Raw genomic sequence first — 19,421 nt, forward strand, 5'->3', positions numbered from 1 at the left:
ATTAAACATCATGGACAGATCTGCCACACCAATTGCTTCAGGGAACCCCCTTACCCATTTATTTATTACGTTTGTTCTAATTTTCAGTGAAGCAATGTAGGAATAAAGTTTGAGAATGCGACTCAATTACCTCTATACAATCGGACCCTGCTTCAAGCTCTGGATGCAGAATTTCAAAATAGGGAGGGCTTTAGTACACTCCACCCCACCAGCCGCATTATTACCGCCCCCCCCCCCCAGGGTGAGAACCCACAGGGGGGGGGGGAAGCAAGGGAACAAGGGAGCCCCTAAGGTCCGACCATTCCAGGGAGGGGCCCGCGCCCACCCCGACCTCCGAGGGTAGTGGGGGGACATGTTACTTACCATACCACAGTACCAGGAGAGCGCCACTCCGAAACAGATCACCTCCCACCCGGGATGGGGGTGCTGTTAGCCAAGGGGAGGCTGCATTCCAGGTCGTCTGCGTTCCGGCGAGATGATCCACTCGCAGGCTCGTCCCCATCCATCGGGGGCGCTGTTGTGGCGAGGCCTAGTACTGGCCTATAACCTGCTCACACTTGCTGGCCAGGCTCGGAGACCTTAAGGATCTATATTATCCAGTGCGAAAACCACAGCTGACTGTTGCTTGTAGTTCCTCTGGATCTTGGTCCTCAGGAACTAACTAGAAAAATAAAAAATCACAAACTTTCCCTGTTACAGCTAAGACCGAAGTCCCAGCAGGGAGCTAGGTCCTATCCCTGTCACTTGGCAGAACAAACTGTTTGAGTACAGCAGAGCCTGAGGGGGTATGCCTGCTGGAACAGTCCCTATAGGCATGGACAAGTTTTTTCCCACCTAGTGCCTATCCCTAGAGGGAGAAGCATAAACCTATAGTCTATGATTAAGCAGAGCTGCATCTGTCGATCATTGATAGAGAAATATAAATTTTATTGATAAAGTATATTAAAAAAGACAAGCCACAGTCCAGATAAAAACACACACTATATACTTAGATGGTATAATGATAATAAAATGATTGCAATTTTACATATAATTGCTTGGATTGCCGTTAAAATTCCATCTCTTGAGGACATAATTTGTGTTTTATGACATATCTAGAGATGATGGCAATCACACCTTCAGCCACCTAGTCACTATTTAATTATACCCATTCTCCTCTATGGAAAGGCAGATTTCAGCGGAGATGTGTCCGCTGCCACCTGTCTGTCATCTAATCCGACAAGATTCGCTGAAAACAGACCGATGGCAATAAGTTTGCCATCCGTCCAGCGGGTCAGATCGGATGGGATCGGATGAAAACATGCATGCTGTCTGTTTTCATCTGATCTCCCCATAGAGGAGAGCGGGACTCTGACAGGTTTGTCTCTGCATAGTGAGCAGAGACGGACTTGTCATCCTCCTAATCAACAGAGCTATCCCCGCTGAGCTAGCGGAAACCGCCGGGCAGATTCGCCCCATTAGAAATGGGCCTTAGTTCTTTGTTAAACGAAAAAACAAAACTTAATTTATTATATCTTAGATGAAGACCAAAAAGAATTTTAAAGCGTAATTTATGTTCTCATTTTTAAAAAACATTGATTGGTAAGATTTTTATTTCAGAAGAAACCCTAGTGGTCTCTTTTCATAAATACTTCTCTCCGCCTATCAACGGTAATGTACACTGAGCCACGAATGTGCAACTCAGAGAATACTTAGAGCACCGCTCTGTGCTGTGATGCAGTGACTCCCATGCACATGCACAGGAGTGATATCATCGCGGCCTGGCCATTCAAGCGGCCACACAGAGCAAACCCAAAAGGAAAACCGGAAGAAGATGGAAGTGCCCAGGACCAGCTGAAGTGCAGCACTGGAGGGTTTTATATGATAAGTAGGTTAGCCATAATGTGTTAATATACTATGCATACTAGCACCTTATGGCATAAACTTCCTGGGGGCATACATAAAAAAAAAAAAAAATGTAGCGGAGCTTAATTCCACTTTAAGGTGGACCTCATCTAAGACAGTAAAGTGTTGCTATCTGACAGAGAACATCTAAAAAACTGGATTTTTGTAAGAACTTACCATAAAATCCTTTTCTCTGAAGTCCACTGACAGACGCAGCAGCAATGCTTCTTTATCTTTGGGGGTTATGCGCCATCTACAGGAGTAGACTGAACAGGTTTGCAAGGGTAAAGAAGCATTGCTGCTGCGTCTGTCAATGGACGATAGAGAAATATATTTTTATTTTGAATTCCTTTTGAAAAATAGCTATGCATTTTCTGTCCATATGTGCTCATAATCTGTAGACTAAAAGCCGTATAGCTGCATTGTGAGATCACCTTGGGCACTGCTTCCTCTGATCGCTAGTTTCATGTGATTTGATGATATCAATAATGTGCTTCTCACTGGTTTGAGAGCCAGCTGGGGAAGAAGCTATATCTGGGGAAGTGTAGTGTAAGAATATCTCTGGCATCTGCTTCATTTATTCTACGGATCTGTACTTTCTGCACCTTTCTTGCTGTTTCTTGGTCATTACCCCACAAGTCATTAGGTAATGAATCATTAGGAGGGGCAGCTCTGATGGGAGGAAGCAAAACGCTGCTTTTGTATGGAGATGACCGTCTTCACACAGGGACACATTGTGGAAAAGGCATAATAAGTGAGAGCTTACAGGCAATGCTGGTTACTAGACCATTATCCTTTGCTTGCTTTTATTGAGCACAGCTTATTTATGGTTCCTCTGTAAATGTTTTTAGATAGAAATTCAGAAGTCCAAAGATTTCACATTATTTCACGATAGAACATTAGTAATTTAAAGTGAATGGTGTAAAGTAATCATATCTATCAGCCTATGATGTTGTTAAGCAGCTAGGCCAAAAAACATCTAATGGCTAAAACTATAAATCCTAGAATGCTGCTAAATGATACATTTATTCTAGAGTTATCTTAAAGGGGTTGTAAAGTCAGAGGTTTTTTTATCCAAATGCATTCTTTGCATTAAGGTAAAAAGCCTTCTGTGTGCAGCAGCCCCCTCAGCCCCTCTAATACTTACCTAAGCCCCATCTCTATCCAGCGATGTCCACGAGTGCCTCAGCCATTTGGGACTCTTTCCTGATTGGCTGAAACATAGCAGTGACCCCATTGGGTCCCGCTGCTGTCAATCAAAGTTGACATCTCACCAATGAGAGGCAGCTCTGTGTCTGAATGGATACCCGGATCTGCAGCTTGGCTCAGGTGCCCCCAAAAGCAAGCTGCTTGCTGTGGGGGCACTCAACAGAAGTTAGATGCCAGGAGCTTCAGCCAGGGACCCGAGAAGAGGAGGATCGGGTCTGCCCTGTGCAAAACCACTGCACAGAGGGGGTAAGTATAACATGTTTGTTATTTTAATAGAAAAAAAATTAGACTTTACAATCACTTTAAGCCTCCATTTACACCAGTGCAACATGTCATGCGATCACCAAATCGGTGAGATGTCAACTTTGCGGTGCCACATCAATAAGTCCTTCCATTATTTTTGGCGATTTTTGTGTGACTTGCATAGACTTATGTGCATGAAGTCACAAAAATGACATCCAAGTCGCACCTGAAGTTGCACTGATATGCGGCTTTGAAATTGTGCGATTTCAAGTGAAGTCGCACAATTTCAAAGTCTGATTCTGTGTGAATGGGACTCACTGGGCTTAAAACAACACATTTCCGTATAAACCCTAGCAGTAGGAACTTTTCCACATCTTCTCTATCTCTTGGGAGCGCCAATATTTTCTGATAAAGCATATCTATTTCCTGAGTCAAAACATGTTTTAATGTATTCCCAGCTGATTACATTAGGGAAGACACTCACACCCAGCTAAACCATTTCCCAAACAAATGGAACTTATCATACTATATCAATGGAATTATTTCACAGCAATGTCACTCAATCTCAGTCATCAGTAAAACACAGTATGGACATAGGCAGATGCTTACCACATTATGCCATTGTCCCGGCTATTCTCATCTGTAAAATTAGAATCCAGGAATGTATCCTTATAAATACGTCCTAATAAGCAGTACATGTCTGAAGCCACCTGGTCCTCGTGTTGTACCATAGACAGCATTATCTCAAGGGCTTTTTCCCTGTCACCGGGATGTTTCCTCCTGTGATAAAGTAAGAATATTACACACTGGAATAGAGTGCTTAAAGCAAAGCCACAATTTTTGTAGATTTAGCAGGGAAGTGTTCAAAGATCTTAGTCAGCCTGTGCTTACATAAGAAATGACACTTCTTGTTCTGATGGCAGTTGCCCAGGGACAGGAAGTTAGGGGAAATTTAATCAAGAGCGATAAAGACAGCAATAAAACCTGACTGGATCTCCAAGAATTCCCTAATCTATCCAATATCCAATAAAACAATATATTCTCTTGAATTATACTACTTAAAAAAAAAAAAAAAAAAAAGAAGGATTTTTCATACATTTTATAGCATGGGTAATAGCCAAGTGAAGAGAAGTGAGGACAACAGTAGTTATCTTGATTTAGACATATTTGACCTAATTTTATAAAAGAAATGTATAAGAACAGGAAGAAATATCTATGAAGATTATTGGCGTGCTTCTCTTGCAGGTTTGCATGACCAACATTCCTAAAGGGGTTTGTCTTTACCAAAAAACTGCCTATGCAAGTAAGGCGCACCTGTAGATAAAAAACATACTGTGGAGCTCTGACCAAAGCTGAAATATGCCCTTGTTATAGATACAGGCTATTTACGTACCTCTTTAAGATTGGCCAAAAAACTCCCAGAGATGGCATCCTTCTGTCCTGCCTTGGTGCTAGGATGTTGCTAAGACACTCCAGTCAATTTAATACCTCTTGTATATGGTCTTTGCCCCTTAACAGTAGCTATGAGCTCAGCAATGAGCTCAGCAATGCTGCGACAGAGGAGATAGTGGATCACACGTGTGCGAAGGTTTGGGAGCTCACTCCTGTGAATATGGAGGTAAGCAGTAACAGCTGGGAGTGTCTTAGCCATGTCTCAACAACAAGGTAGAGCGGGATGATGCCATCTTCAGGAGTTTTCAGCCAGGCTTTGGGAGGTACATTATTGGCCTACACCTTTAGCGAGGGCATTTTCCAACTTTAGTAAAAACTGCACAGGTTGTTTGTATCTACAAACACCCCTTACTAGGCAGTTTTTTGGTGAAGGTGAACTAACCCTTTAACTCTGGCTTTCTCAACCAGGGTTCCAAAGAACTCAAGGGTTCCTCCAGAGGTAACTTGGGATTCCTTGAGCAATCACCAATTTCTGCCTCTCAGATACTATAAGTTCCCACTGACACCACTGAACTTTTTAGCTATCTGTAATAGGGGAATTCTTCCCAATGACTACAGGTGTAAGGAGCATTCGTCCCAATGATCATCACACCATGAATTGTGGATATGGTCATTTTTAGCAGGGGTTCCCTGAGACCAGAAAGTTATTTCAAGGGTTCATCTGTGTTGAAAAGGTTGAAATAGGATGCTTGAACCACTTTCCGACCGCCAGCAGTACATATACTGTGGCAGGTTGGCTCTATTGCGTGAAATGACGTATCTGTTTCCTCCAAAAGCCAGTGAGGGCGTACGCTGATTGGGCAGAGGGGAAGCCAATCAGCGGGTCCGGCAGACGCGATGTCCGCCAGACACCTGCGATCGCTCCCCAGAGAGACAGAATGGAGGTCTGCTTATGTAAACAAGGCAGACCGCCGTTCTGTCACAGATGAACACAGGAATCTTGTGTTCCTGCTATTTAGGAACACGGATCTCTGTGTTCATCTAGTGAGTCCATCCCCCACACAGTTAGAAAGCAGTTAGTAACAGCGTATATTTTTAGCACTGATTACTGTAGTAATGTCACTTGTGCCCTCAAATGTGTCAATAAGGTATCCGATCTGTCTGCCGCAAAGTCTGTAGGATTTTAATGTTTACTTATCTGACAAACACTCATCAATGTTCCATTCTGGGCATCGATCACAAAGAACAACCAGAGCTAATAAATGGTGCTTATAAAATTGCAGACAGTTCAATAAAAAAAAAAAAGAAATGTTCCACAAACGTAATTTAACTTTTCTACTCTGATGTATTCAGAACTCACTAAGTCCCGAAAGGGTTTACTGAAGCAAAATCAATTCATAGCCAGTACATGTGATGGGTGTTATTAAAGCTCATTTTCCTGTATGCATTTATAAGAAGGAGTACTGCTAAAAATTGTTCATTTTAAATAGTTACTACAGAATGAAAGCAGACTACATAGAAAGAGAACAATAATACTGATTGAGTATTATGTTTGGAAAGTTACTGGAAAATTCACCTGTTCAGAGCAAATGCATAATGAAATTTCACATGAAGAAGGGCGGACAAATCAGAGGTTGGCAGTCTCTCTAGGGTTTCCACCAGCTTCACAATTGAATCGTAATCCTTTGCAGATGAATGGTGCATTTCATGAAAAAGAAACAAGTGTAAATATAATGATGGCAGACCAGTAGAGCTTATGCAAGGGCAGTTTATATGCACATGTCATATGATATAAACACACACAGCATGTTCATTCATATACAGTTAAGTGTACCTGGATGTCTCTGTATGACAGGAGCAAATTTACAATTATATCAGGTGATAAAACTTCAATGTTATCTATACGCTGTCGTATCCTTCTCAGTTCGTCAGCCAGCTCTTTTCCAGAGTACTGATTGCGGGCACGTCTGATGTCATTGAGAATTGCTTCACGGAAATACTGACTGCAGTTAAATAAAACAACCAAGTATAAGTTTTAGAAATACAACAACAGCACATGAAATACAACAATTGGACATGAAATAATGAGAAAATACCACAGGCAACATTAAAATGGTATAGAAAGGACTGCGATATCATACAAAGTGATTTTATTTATATTGGAACTCTAGGCTCTTAAAAGATAATATAATTTGTGTCCCCCCCCCCTTCTCCTCACTTATGCAGAATATAATGTTTGTTTTGTCTAGGGCAGCGTTTCCCAATTGGTGTTCCGCGGAACCTAGAACAAAATCGGGGTTCCGCGGCGGTTTGCCACACCCAAGATAGCCGCCTGCTGTTACGGGAGGTCGGAAACAGCAGAGATCGTTGGAGCAGGATCTTAATCCGGCCGTGACGTAATCCCTGCATTTAGCCAGCCCGCCCTAGTGCCCACCCTGCCGTGATCAGTCAGCCACTTACAAAGCTCGTCCATGAGAGAGCCTGCCCAGCAGTCAGCCAACCAGTCCAGCAATAGGCCATTTTCTATCACTCGTGGGAATTCAGAGAGCAGACTTGTATAAAGTACTCGAAATTTCTACTTGAGTAAAAGTACAAATGCTCGATCAAAAAGTGACTTGAGTAGAAGTGGAAGTGCTCGCAGAAAAAGTTACTTAAGTAGAAGTACTAAAGTATTCAACATTTTTTTTACTTAAGTATTGCAAGTAGTTTTTTCAAAAAATTTGCTACTTAAGTACTAAAAGTAAAAAGTACCAGTAGTTTTGAAAAAAAATTTCTACTCAAGTACTGAAAGTAGAAGTACAAGTACTGTGTCATGTAGTTATTAAAGAAAGAAGTCAAAAGTTTGAACATCATATTGGTTTTTATTATTTCAAATGATTTATTCAAATGATTAACCTGTGTTTGTTAGTAGTTTCTTGATGCACTTTAAGCGCTGTAGCACCATTTATTTGTTTGTTTCATATTTTCTTTTTATTGGAAAGATTTGGTATAGCAGCTTTTATTATACACAGCCTTTGTTTTCGTATGCGCTGATTTACAAATGACATTATACACATTTTTTTGAGCTTTATGCAACCTGCCATCTACTGTTCTGGCAGTGGTAATTTTTTTAAAAGTAACGAGTAACTATGCAGCACAAAAAAAAAAATACTTGAGTAGAAGTATCGAAATCATCGAAAAAATGTAGTGAAGTAAAAGTAGAAGTAGGGGAAAAAAATTCTACTCTAGGAAAGTACAGATACCGCATTTCGGTACTTAAGTACAGTACTTAAGTAGTTCTACTTTGTTACTATACATCTCTGTCAGAGAGTGGAATTCATTGCTAAAGCTCAGTTATTGTCAGATAGAAATCTCTGTTAGGGACATTGAAATTCTCTGTTAGGGACATTGAAAGGCCTTGTCAGGGATATTTTTAATTCTCTGTTAGGGACACTGAAATTCTTTGTCAGGGGCATTGCAATTCTCTGTTAGGGACATTAAAAAACTCTTTGAGGGGCATTGAAAGACTATCGGGGCATTGAAAGACTATCGGGGCATTGAAATTCTCTGCTAGGGACATTAAAAGGCTCTGTAAGGGACATTAATAGGCTCTATCAGGGACATTGAAAGATTCTGTCAGAGGCATTGAAAGACTCTTTGAGGGGCAATTGAAAGACTCTGTCAGGACTCAATCAGTCAACAATTAAACCAGATATAAAAATGCCAGCAAAAGAAAACATTACACTCTGCTCATTGAAAGGTTTGCACTGCGCTACTCTATGACACACATTTTTTTGTTGGGGTTCCAAAGTTTCGCTATACCATGTCTAAGGGTTCCAAAGGAAAAATTTATTGGGAAACCCTGGTCTAGGGAATGATCTAACGGATTACTTCTTGTCATAAGCTGGGTATACATGTATCAAAGATCAACCGGTTCAGCAAGAACCATCCCAATTTCACTCAGTGTAGCTCTCTCTTTTTAGTCTTGAGATATTTGGTTCCTTAAACCAAGTAAAAGGTGGGACTTTGAGGCAGTTTTTTAAATTATGCGATTCATGCAATTGTGCAATTTTCCAATTTCCATAAAAACATATTTATTTATAGTAACTTTGTACAAATATGTAGTGCTTCGTTGGGCAAAGGGCCCATCTGTGAGTAGGTGACAGAAAGTAAAGATGTGACAGTTGTGATTATGGTGACTTTAGAAACATATTCCCTGTCATCCATGCGTTTCTGGATGTTCAGGGGGCGTCTAAAATCCAACGCGTTTTGGCTTATGCCTATTCGGCTTGTGCCTTTGTCAAGGATTCACCATATCTATAATCATATTATTGATCGTTAGTTAAATATACATATTTAATTCATTTCAATTGTATTTTATATTTATAAGATCAAAGAACTTACATGTTGTTTTTTGTGCAGACTTATTATGATCAGTATACTTGGGGTACCTTTTAACAGAAGCCGGGATGGGGGGGGGGGGTGATATGGTATTCCCCACTGTCAGAATACAATAGCACTACAGGGGAAATCCATGCACCCACATCACTTGCGTAGATGCAGGGATCTGTGAGATTTTTTTTTTTGTTAACCTCCCTAGCGGTATTCCCAAGTGTGGCTCGGGATTAATATACAGTTCCAAAAGCGGTAACCCCAAGCCACACTCGGGATTCCCCCACAATCAAACTTACCTTCCACTGCGATCCCCCGCCATCCTCCCCCACCGTCCTTCAGCCATCCTCCCGCTGTGTGCTCGGCCGATGAAAAAAACCTGTCTTCCGGTTCTCCTCCCTGCGAGCGCCGTGACGCAAGGAGGTGGAACCGGCGGGAGATAAAAAAAAATAAAGCCCATCGATGTGCGAACTTGGTGCTCTATTGACTGCGGTACGGATCAGGCAGCACCCCCAAGATTCCCATTTACTGGAGCACCTGGTATGAAAGCTGACGTTGACCATGACAACCCCTTGGCATACCTACAATTATTTCTGACCGATAAGGTTATTGAAAAAATAGTTACGGAGACAAACCGTTACAAAAGCAACAATGTGCTACGCATCGGAAGTTTTCAAGATGCAGAAAGTGGGAACCACTGACCAAAGATGACCTTTGGAAATTTCTGGGCCTAATAATTCTTCAGGGAGTGGTGGGGAAACCCCTGCAGAAGTGGTATTGGACAACCAATATATTACTTGCCACTCTATTCTTTGGCACGGTCATGTCAGAGTACAGATTCTCCCTCATAATGAAATATCTCCACTTTGAAAACAATCAAGAGTTTGATGAAATGTATTATTATTATATTATAATTTATGATTTTGTGTTTCAAACTTTGATACCCGGGATGTCTCTTGTTTGGACAGTTTTAAGTGAGTTATTCCTAATAATCACAGGCCTAAAATATAAAACAACATATTTCCATACAAAACAATGTACCGCTTTTAGCACAAAAATCCTGACATAATCAGACCTCCAGGGAGGTTAAACCTACTGTTGTACACCCAGCTTTACTCTGGGTTTCATGACAGCCAGCACTCCAGTCTTCTCTCCTGCTTCAAAATGTGGACTGGCACTCCAATATTATCACATGCGATGCAGGACCAGCAGCCACGAGCATTGTTTGTGAAAATGTTGGCAAAAGGGATGATGACACCACTGGTCATAGACTAGCAAGAAGAGGGGTTATGTAGAACCGATACTCACTGCCAGAACCAGCAGGGAGGAAGATGGCAGGACTGTGGAGTAAGGTCATTTTAATCTGTGCTGAACAAAATGGCTACCCTTGACAAAATGTGCATTATATTCTGCATCAACTGTAGGGGTACTCCTAGAGTTGGGCTTTAAGCTGCTATTATACAAAAATTAGCAGTGGAGTGTCAGTTTAATTACTTTTTATTGAGTAAGACATTAGAGTGGCTTTGGATAAAAAATATTTATTTTAATGTAAAAAGTTACTCACAGAACATTATGTTACTATATATATATATATATATATATATATATATATATATATATATATATATATATATATATATATATTTATTTATTTCAGGTACTTGTATAGTGCTGTCAATTTACGCAGCGCTTTACATATACATTGCACATTCACATCATATATATGTATATATATATATATATATATATATATATATATATATATATATATATATATATTAATGTGAAAAGTGATTCACAGAACATTATGTTACTCTATCTATCTATCTATCTATCTATCTATCTATCTATCTATCTATCTATCTATCTATCTATCTATATGTATATACACACACACACATATATATATATATATATATATATATATATATATATATATATATATATATATATAGTGGGTACGGAAAGTATTCAGACCCCCTTAAATTTTTCACTCTTTGTTATATTGCAGCCATTTGCTAAAATCATTTAAGTTCATTCTTCTTCCTCATGAATGTACACATAGCACCCCATACTGACAGAAAAACACAGAATTGTTGACATTGTTGCAGATTTATTAAAAAAGAAAAACTGAAATATCACATGGTCCTAAGTATTCAGACCCTTTGCTGTGACACTCATATATTTAACTCAGGTGCTTTCCATTTCTTCTGATCATCCTTGAGATGGTTCTACACCTTCATTTGAGTCCAGCTGTGTTTGATTATACTGATTGGACTTGATTAGGAAAGCCACACACCTGTCTATATAAGACCTTCCAGATCACAATGCATGTCAGAGCAAATGAGAATCATGAGGTCAAAGGAACTGCCTGAAGAGCTCAGAGACAGAATTGTGGCAAGGCACAGATCTGGCCAAGGTTACAAAAAGATTTCTGCTGCACTTAAGGTTCCTAAGAGCACAGTGGCCTCCATAATCCTCAAATGGAAGACGTTTGGGACGACCAGAACCCTTCCTAGAGCTGGCCGTCCGGCCAAACTGAGCTATGCTATCGGGGGAGAAGAGCCTTGGTGAGAGAGGTAAAGAAGAACCCAAAGATCACTGTGGCTGAGCTCCAGAGATACAGTCAGGAGATGGGAGAAAGTTGTAGAAAGTCAACCATCACTGCAGCCCTCCACCAGTCGGGGCTTTATGGCAGAGTGGCCAGACGGAAGCCTCTCCTCAGTGTAAGACACATGAAAGCCCGCATGGAGTTTACTAAAAAACACCTGAAGGACTCCAAGATGGTGAGAAATAAGATTCTCTGGTCTGATGAGACCAAAATAGAACTTTTTGGCCTTAATTCTAAGCGGTATGTGTGGAGAAAACCAGGCACTGCTCATCACCTGTCCAATACAGTCCCAACAGTGAAGCATGGTGGTGGCAGCATCATGGTGTGGGGGTGTTTTTCAGCTGCAGGGACAGGGCGACTGGTTGCAATCGAGGGAAAGATGAATGTGGCCAAGTACAGGGATATCCTGGACAAAAACCTTCTCCAGAGTGCTCTGGACCTCAGACTGGGCTAAAGGTTTACCTTCCAACAAGACAATGACCATAAGCACACAGCTAAAATAATGAAGGAGTGGCTTCACAACAACTCTGTGACTGTTCTTGAATGGCCCAGCCAGAGCCCTGACTTAAACCCAATTGAGCATCTCTGGAGAGACCTAAAAATGGCTGTCCACCAACGTTTACCATCCAACCTGACAGAACGGAGAGGATCTGCAAGGAGGAATGGCAGAGGATCCCCAAATCCAGGTGTGAAAGACTTGTTGCATCTTTCCCAAAAAGACTCCTGGCTGTATTAGATCAAAAGGGGGCTTCTACTAAATACTGAGCAAAGGGTCTGAATACTTAGGACCATGTGATATTTCAGTTTTTCTTTTTTAATAAATCTGCAACAATGTCAACAATTCTGTGTTTTTCTGTCAGTATGGGGTGCTATGTGTACATTCATGAGGAAGAAGAATGAACTTAAATGATTTTAGCAAATGGCTGCAATATAACAAAGAGTGAAAAATTTAAGGGGGTCTGAATACTTTCCGTACCCACTGTATATATATATATATATATATATATATATATATATATATATATATACACACACATATATATATGTTGTGATCTGGGGTAGCTCTTGAATGACCGCCAGCCAGTTTGGTAAAAGCACAAACAGTCCAAATCCTGGTATCACAAAACTAAACAGCAGGCTCACCGCTAATCTTCACTCTCATTCAGTAGTAAGGGTGGCAGGCAGGCCACACGGGGGGGTGAACATTGGTTTTGTGGAACAGAAATGCTGAAAAACCTCAGTGAGGGAAACCTATGTGATGATTTATTTTTTTTTTTCTTAAAGTGGACAAGCCCTTATAAAGAAGATTTAAGTGAGTTTATGGTTCCTCAATGTTCTACTGTTTGAAGCTGGTAGCCCCAATATATGTATATACACACACTATATTACCAAAAAGAACTGTGACACCTGCCTTTACACACACATGAACTTTAATGGCATTCCAGTGTTACACCATAGGGTTCAATGTTGAGTTGGCCCACCCTTTGCAGCTCTAACAGCTCTAACTCTTCTGGGAAGGCTGTCCATGAGGTTTAGGAGTGTGTCTTTGGGAATGTTTGACCATTCTTCCAGAAGCGCATTTGTGAGGCCACGCACTGATGTGGACGAGAAGGCATTCTCTGATCTAGTTCATGCCAAAGGTGTTCTATCGGTTTGAGGCCAGGACTCTGTGCAGGCCTGTCAGGTTTCTCCACCCCAAACTCGCTCATCCATGTCTTTATGGACTTTGCTAGGTGCACTGGTGCGCAGTCATGTTGTAAAGGAAGGGGCCATCCCCAAACTGTTCCCACAAAATTGCAAGCATTAAATTGTCCAAAATGTCTTGGAATGCTGACGAGTTCTCTTCACTGGAACTAAGGGGCCAAGCCCAACCCCTGAAAAGCAACCTCACACCATAATCCCCCTTCCACCAAGTTATTTGGACCAGTGCACAAGGCAAGTTCCATAAAGACATGGATGAGCAAGTTTGGGTTGGAGGAACTTGACTGACCTCAACCCGATCGAACACCTTTAGGATGAATTAGAGCGCAGACTGCGAGCCAGGCCTTCTCGTCCAATATCAGTGCCTGACCTCACAAATAAATTTCTGGAAGAATGGTCAAACATTCCCATAGACACACCCCTAAACCTTGTGGACAGCCTTCCCAGAAGAGTTGAAGCTGTTTCAGCTGCAAAGGATGGAGCAACTCAATATTGAACCCTACGGACTAAGACTGGGGTGCCATTAAAGTTCATGTGCGTGTAAAGGCAGGCGTCCCAATATGGTGTATATGTGTGTAATTTAGTTCCAAACATAATATAGAAAATATATTAAAACACTCAACAGTACACTTACAAAATGTTAGGCAACAAGTGAGCTATCAAGCAAAATCTGAAATTCCACTTAATTTACCCTATTCTGAGCTTCTGTAACCCCCTATAGACTCCTAAGTGGTAAATATGTGTTTGTTGGAATGTCCGCTTCCTGAAGCCCAAGACTTGACAACATGTTTGAGAACTAGCAGTACAAGCTGTTGCACATTCCTAGCTCTCCGCTGCAAGCTTAATTAACATTCTCAGGGCAATAAGCATTTTACATTTAGACTTATAAAGCCATATTTAGGTCTTAAAAGGGTTGAAGATTCACTACTAAAAGGTCTATAATGAAAAGCGTAGGTGACACCACAAAGCTATTTTAAGCATTGTTCAAAGATAAAGAAATTCCCCCACATTTTGCATATTTAGTATGTTACTTTCAATCTGACTAGTGTATAAATGTAAATCTCCAATTCCATTACAATAGAGTTAGAGTCCACAAAACAGATCTGCCCTGGATACTGCAGAAAATAAAAATAGTCATCCTATTTACTGATGCCAAAACTAATGCACGGTTTCCTAAATTTTAAAGATGGGAGAATTCAGAGGAAAATATTGCTTCACATTATTTAAACAGAAGCAGGAAGCTGCAATCAGGGCCGGTGCAAGAAATTTTGCCGCTCTAGGCAAAATAAAAATTGCCGCCCTCCCCCCATATGCTCTCTCACCCCCCATCCCAAGTTGCTGAAGGGGTTAAAACCAATGGCGGCCTGTGCTCCATAGGTCGGGGGAGGCAGCAGACGGACCTGGCCACGGACCCCCCCCCCCTCGTCACTCCAGAGTCCAGTGAACACCATATATCCCCCCGGGCGCCAGTTCACTTACCTTGTTCCTCTGGATGGCGACGCTATATAGGATGCCAATAGGATGCCTTCTCCTTTGGCCAATTGAGAAACAGGTCTCAAAACCCGATTCCTGATTGGCTGGGAAGAGAATCAGTGTGGCAATAGTAAAAATGTATTCACTATTGTCACTCAACTGGGTGGGCTCAGGGCGCAGTGCTCTTCGCCCTGAGCCCACCCTTTTTTGAAGCCTATTAGAGCCTCTGGCTCTAATCACATGCTTCAAAAAAATAAAATAAAACTCTCATTGGAATCCATGCGCCCCTAATGGATGGGCCGGCCACCACTGGTTAAAACCCCTTCAGTGACTTACGGTTAGTCATTTACCTCGGGTCAGGCTCCGCCGGCGCCCCCTGCTAAGTTGTGCCCTAGGCGACTGCCTAGGTCGTCTTACTGGTAGTGATGGCCCTGGCTGCATTTTGATCTAAGCATCATATCTATTTGTTTAATTAACTTATATGGTATACAAATATTTTATAGTGTTTTAAAGATGGCCAAAAGCAAAATCCAAGATTATAATATTTATTACTGTGGCAAAGCGGTTAGATTTGGTTCTATGGTTATTCTCAAAGCTGGAAAGCAAATGTGTCCCCTGTGTTAACAAATTCATTACATTCACCCTAATTCTGAATGTTTGATAGGCTTTTCAAACATAACTATGCTGCAATATCTAATAAGGCTGTTGTTTAAAAGCTATTTATTACAAACTGAACATAAAAATGATAAACAAGAGCACAATAAAAATGCATTCAAGCCTGGGAAAATAAACGTCTAGCTGGGAAGAAATATTTGTGTATTCAAAGAAACATTTCCGGCTGGGTAGAGAAACTCACACAGCTTGCGTTCTCTGACAATGCAAAGGAAAGAGATAAGTGCATAGCTAATACATGGAGATTCAGATGCATGGATGGAGATGAAAATGTCCTGGGTCTATTGAATATTTATATTAAAAATTCTTCTTGCAAGAAGATTGAAAAAAAAAAATGGAAAAAGCAAATGAATATGCAGATCCAGTTAAAATCAGAGATCCTCAAGCGACCAATAAACATTTTCAAAATATTAAAATTTAATTGTGCAGCCATTATAAATTCACAGCAGAATTATTGTGTTAGCAAAAACTTGCTTCTGTTCAATGTATTAGTATAAGGAGGCAGAGCGTCTCCTCCGGGGAACGTCCCTCACGTGATCGTGGTGTGCGCAATGACGTCAGACATCAGCCCACTCCATCTCACGCAGGGCAGGCTGGATCTTCTAGGGCGGTGGGTGCGGCAGACACAGGAGTGACCGGAGGACTGAGGACAGACAGTGGGTATTTGGTGGACAGGTCCGGTGGTGAGTTATGGATGAAAATAACAGTATATATAATATTTTCCACATTTTATATTTATAGAAAATAATGGATGTGGGGGCCTTTTGGTGGGTGGATGTTTTTTTTTTTGTTTTTTTTTTTGGGGGGGGGCAGCATTTCATTCTTGGACCCAGCCAGCACAATGTCTTGGACCAGCCCTGCCTACATCTATATAAACCTGAAGGCCATAACCTGGAAGTTTCAAGCAGCAAAAATCACACCTCCTTGCAGAGTTTTCTGAAGGACTGGACCTTCCTTGACTCTGCATTGCAGGAGAGCCCACAGCAATGACTGTTGCCACAGGGAGTTCTTGCTAACCCATGATATATTATGAAAATAATGTATACCAATTGGAGCAAAAATGTAAAAAAAATACTTACCAGGAGCTGGCCTGTGCTATTTTTAGCATCTGAATAAAACGATCCACAAGAGGCAGACAGATGGGACCAAGAAGTAGTTCTAAGTTAGGCTGCATTAATTCTGTCAATCCTTTCATGAGGCTACTTTCACAGCTGAACACCTTGTTATGTGGTGTGATCATGTAGGAAACAAAGGTGTAGTTAGCAGTGCACATCTGTAAAGAAACCCAAAAGGTGTGTAAGTTAATTTTTCTTTATGCAAAAAAAAAAAAAAAAAAAATAGCTGGCATATGCTTGATAAAAAAAATACTATACAGGAATCCAGGGCAGAACGTAAAACAACAATCTGCTATTGCCTTTAGAGCATGCCAGTCTACATTTATGGGTATGACCAAACATGGTAAACAACAGTGGAGAAATATGAATTGGCATCAGTATAGGGCACAGTACGACAAAAATACACTTTTAGTATAGCGTCTATTAAATGCTGGTATTGTTTTAAGAAAGACCATATCGGAGTAGCTTTGCTTTAACCCAGGCATACATCAATGAAAATAGTCCTAAATTTGATAACATTTGGTGCAGATTGATTGACTCTCACGGTACAGCTGTAGGCTCAATCTGGTACGCTCTCATTATTTTTACTTTGTTCTCTCCATCTGTCAGCATGTTTACTACCAGAGCATGTGCACTACAACAAAGACTGACTGGCTTTTTGGGTTGGCCCTTCCATCCCCAATCTGAAGGATTACATTGATCTGAAGGAGGACATTGATATGAAGAAAAAGTCAAGTTGTATTCAAAAATATAATTTAAATAACATAACAATTTAAATAAAATAAATGTAAGCACTTCCTAACCATAGTAAAATTACTTCCTTAGGTGGAAGTGGAATACCAGGGGGTATGGCTGCAGCAATATGCCCTAACCCATGTTTTTTTTTTTTTTTCTTGCTGGTTGCCGCCCCCCACTGCCCCCAGACCCCCCCCCCCCCCCCCACTGCTTTCTGGTGGTTCCCAGGCTTACCTGGATGATCGGTAGCCCTGTGAACCAATCGGCGATTGCGGCGGCTGACCACAGAGATTAACGTAGGAAAGATGGCCTCAGCTAAGCTCTACGGTCTAGGACAGTGGTGGCAAACCTTGGTACCCCAGATGTTTTGGAACTACATTTCCCATGATGCTCAACTACTCTGCAAATGGGAAATGTAGTTCCAAAACATCTGGGGTGCCAAGGTTTGCCATCACTGGTCTAGGAGAACTGGAGTAATGCCATGATTTCACCTACAGTTCCAGTCCAAAGTAAACAATGCCATGTTTTTTAAAAAGCATTAGATACAATTTTCTTTTATCTAATGCTTTCTGTTGAAGAGGAGAGATCTGGGGTCTTATAGACAGGTGGCAGCCTCCTGGCATCCAGTGAATTTATTATTGGGCAGAACCTTATAGGGAAGCTGCGGCACTAGTTCCCATTCAGTTCCACCCTCTTTTTATGTTTGACAGCTTGCAGAGGGCGGATTTTATTGCCCATAGCAGGCTGCTATTGGCTATGGATCCAAACAACTGCCTGTTGTCAACCCCAAGGGAAGCAGAGCATCTCTGAATCAGGCTCCATCCACCCAGCTTTAAAACACCCCCGCTGCTGCATTGTCAGTGTGACGGGCGGCTGCAGCAACGAGTGGACGTTCAGCTGCACTGAAGATGGATTGTTCATATTGACACTCCAGTCCCAGTGCATCTCCCCATAAATTCATGTTTATACCTCACCCTCTCGGCAGATTTCTAAAGAATTCCCTAAATGTGTATACAGTAAATCTTTATCCAAATAAAGTATATTAATATAAAGGGAAGCACATAAAGGCCTCATGTACATTGAATGTTATGAAAACGTCAGTAGAAAGCTGTAGCTGTAGAAGAAGTTTTTCGGCGTTTTTGCAGTAGTGTTTTTCAGCGTTTTTTAGCAAACCTATATTCCCACGAAAGCTTATGGCTCAAAAACGTTGATAAACGCAGAATAGCCGCGTTTTTTTGGCCTTTTAAGCTTTTATCAGAGATAGAGGATTAATAGAGCTGAAAAATGCCTCTTGAAACCAACTAGTTCTGGGGGTTTTTTCCAGCTATAAAACGCCACTGCAAAAAACTGCCGATAACAGCCTACTGTGCATGGACACATAGAATAACATGCTGGGGAGTTTACTGGCTGTGGAAAAAAAACATCTGACGCCAAAAACAGCAGCCATAAAAACGCCCAGTGTACATGAGGCCTTTGGTCATTTTCCATGGTACTTTAACCACTTAACGACTGCCTACCGCAGATTTACTGCGGCAGGCAGCCGCTCCTGAGCAAAGCGACATAGGTCTACGTCGCTCGCTCTCAGGAGGCTAAGGGGTGAGCGCGCAATGCCGGCAACGCACTCCCGCCCCCGCTCGTTAGCGGGGAAGCCGATGCGTTCTCCGATTGCCGCCTGACACTCTCGATCGTTCCCCGCTGAGAGAGAAGAACGGTCAGCTGTTGTAAACACAGCCGACCGTCCTTCTCCCTGAAATGATCACAGAGCTCCTGTGATCCTTCTATATTGGATCACATGATCTCTATGGTCATTTCATAAGCCATGCCCCCCCCCCCAGTTAGATTCACTCCCCTAGGCTCACATTTAACCCCTTGATCACCCATAGTGTTAACCCCTTTCCTGCTAGTCTCATTATAACAGTAACAGTGCATATTTTTAGCACTGATTACTGTAGTAATGTCACTGGCCCCCCCAAAAGTGTCAAAAATGTCAGTTAAGGGTCCGATCTGTCCGCCAC

The 19,421-nt window shown here is 41.5% G+C and overlaps 1 protein-coding gene across 2 annotated transcripts in view; it reads right to left on the reverse strand.

Moving 5' to 3' along the window:
- MAP3K5 (mitogen-activated protein kinase kinase kinase 5) overlaps nt 1-19,421 on the reverse strand; it is a 286,689-nt gene that overhangs the window by 162,847 nt on the left and 104,421 nt on the right. For both annotated transcript variants that reach the window (XM_082249712.1, XM_082249711.1), the window contains 4 exons: nt 16,636-16,829; nt 6,563-6,731; nt 6,305-6,411; nt 3,946-4,116 (listed from right to left, as the gene is read on the reverse strand). In XM_082249712.1, the coding sequence (XP_082105838.1) occupies nt 3,946-4,116; nt 6,305-6,411; nt 6,563-6,731; nt 16,636-16,829 (641 nt within the window). The remainder of the gene's footprint in view (nt 1-3,945; nt 4,117-6,304; nt 6,412-6,562; nt 6,732-16,635; nt 16,830-19,421) is intronic.

This window comes from Pelophylax lessonae (genome assembly GCF_965119305.1).
Source record: "Pelophylax lessonae genome assembly, chromosome: 3".
NCBI classification, from domain to species: Eukaryota; Metazoa; Chordata; class Amphibia; order Anura; family Ranidae; genus Pelophylax; species Pelophylax lessonae.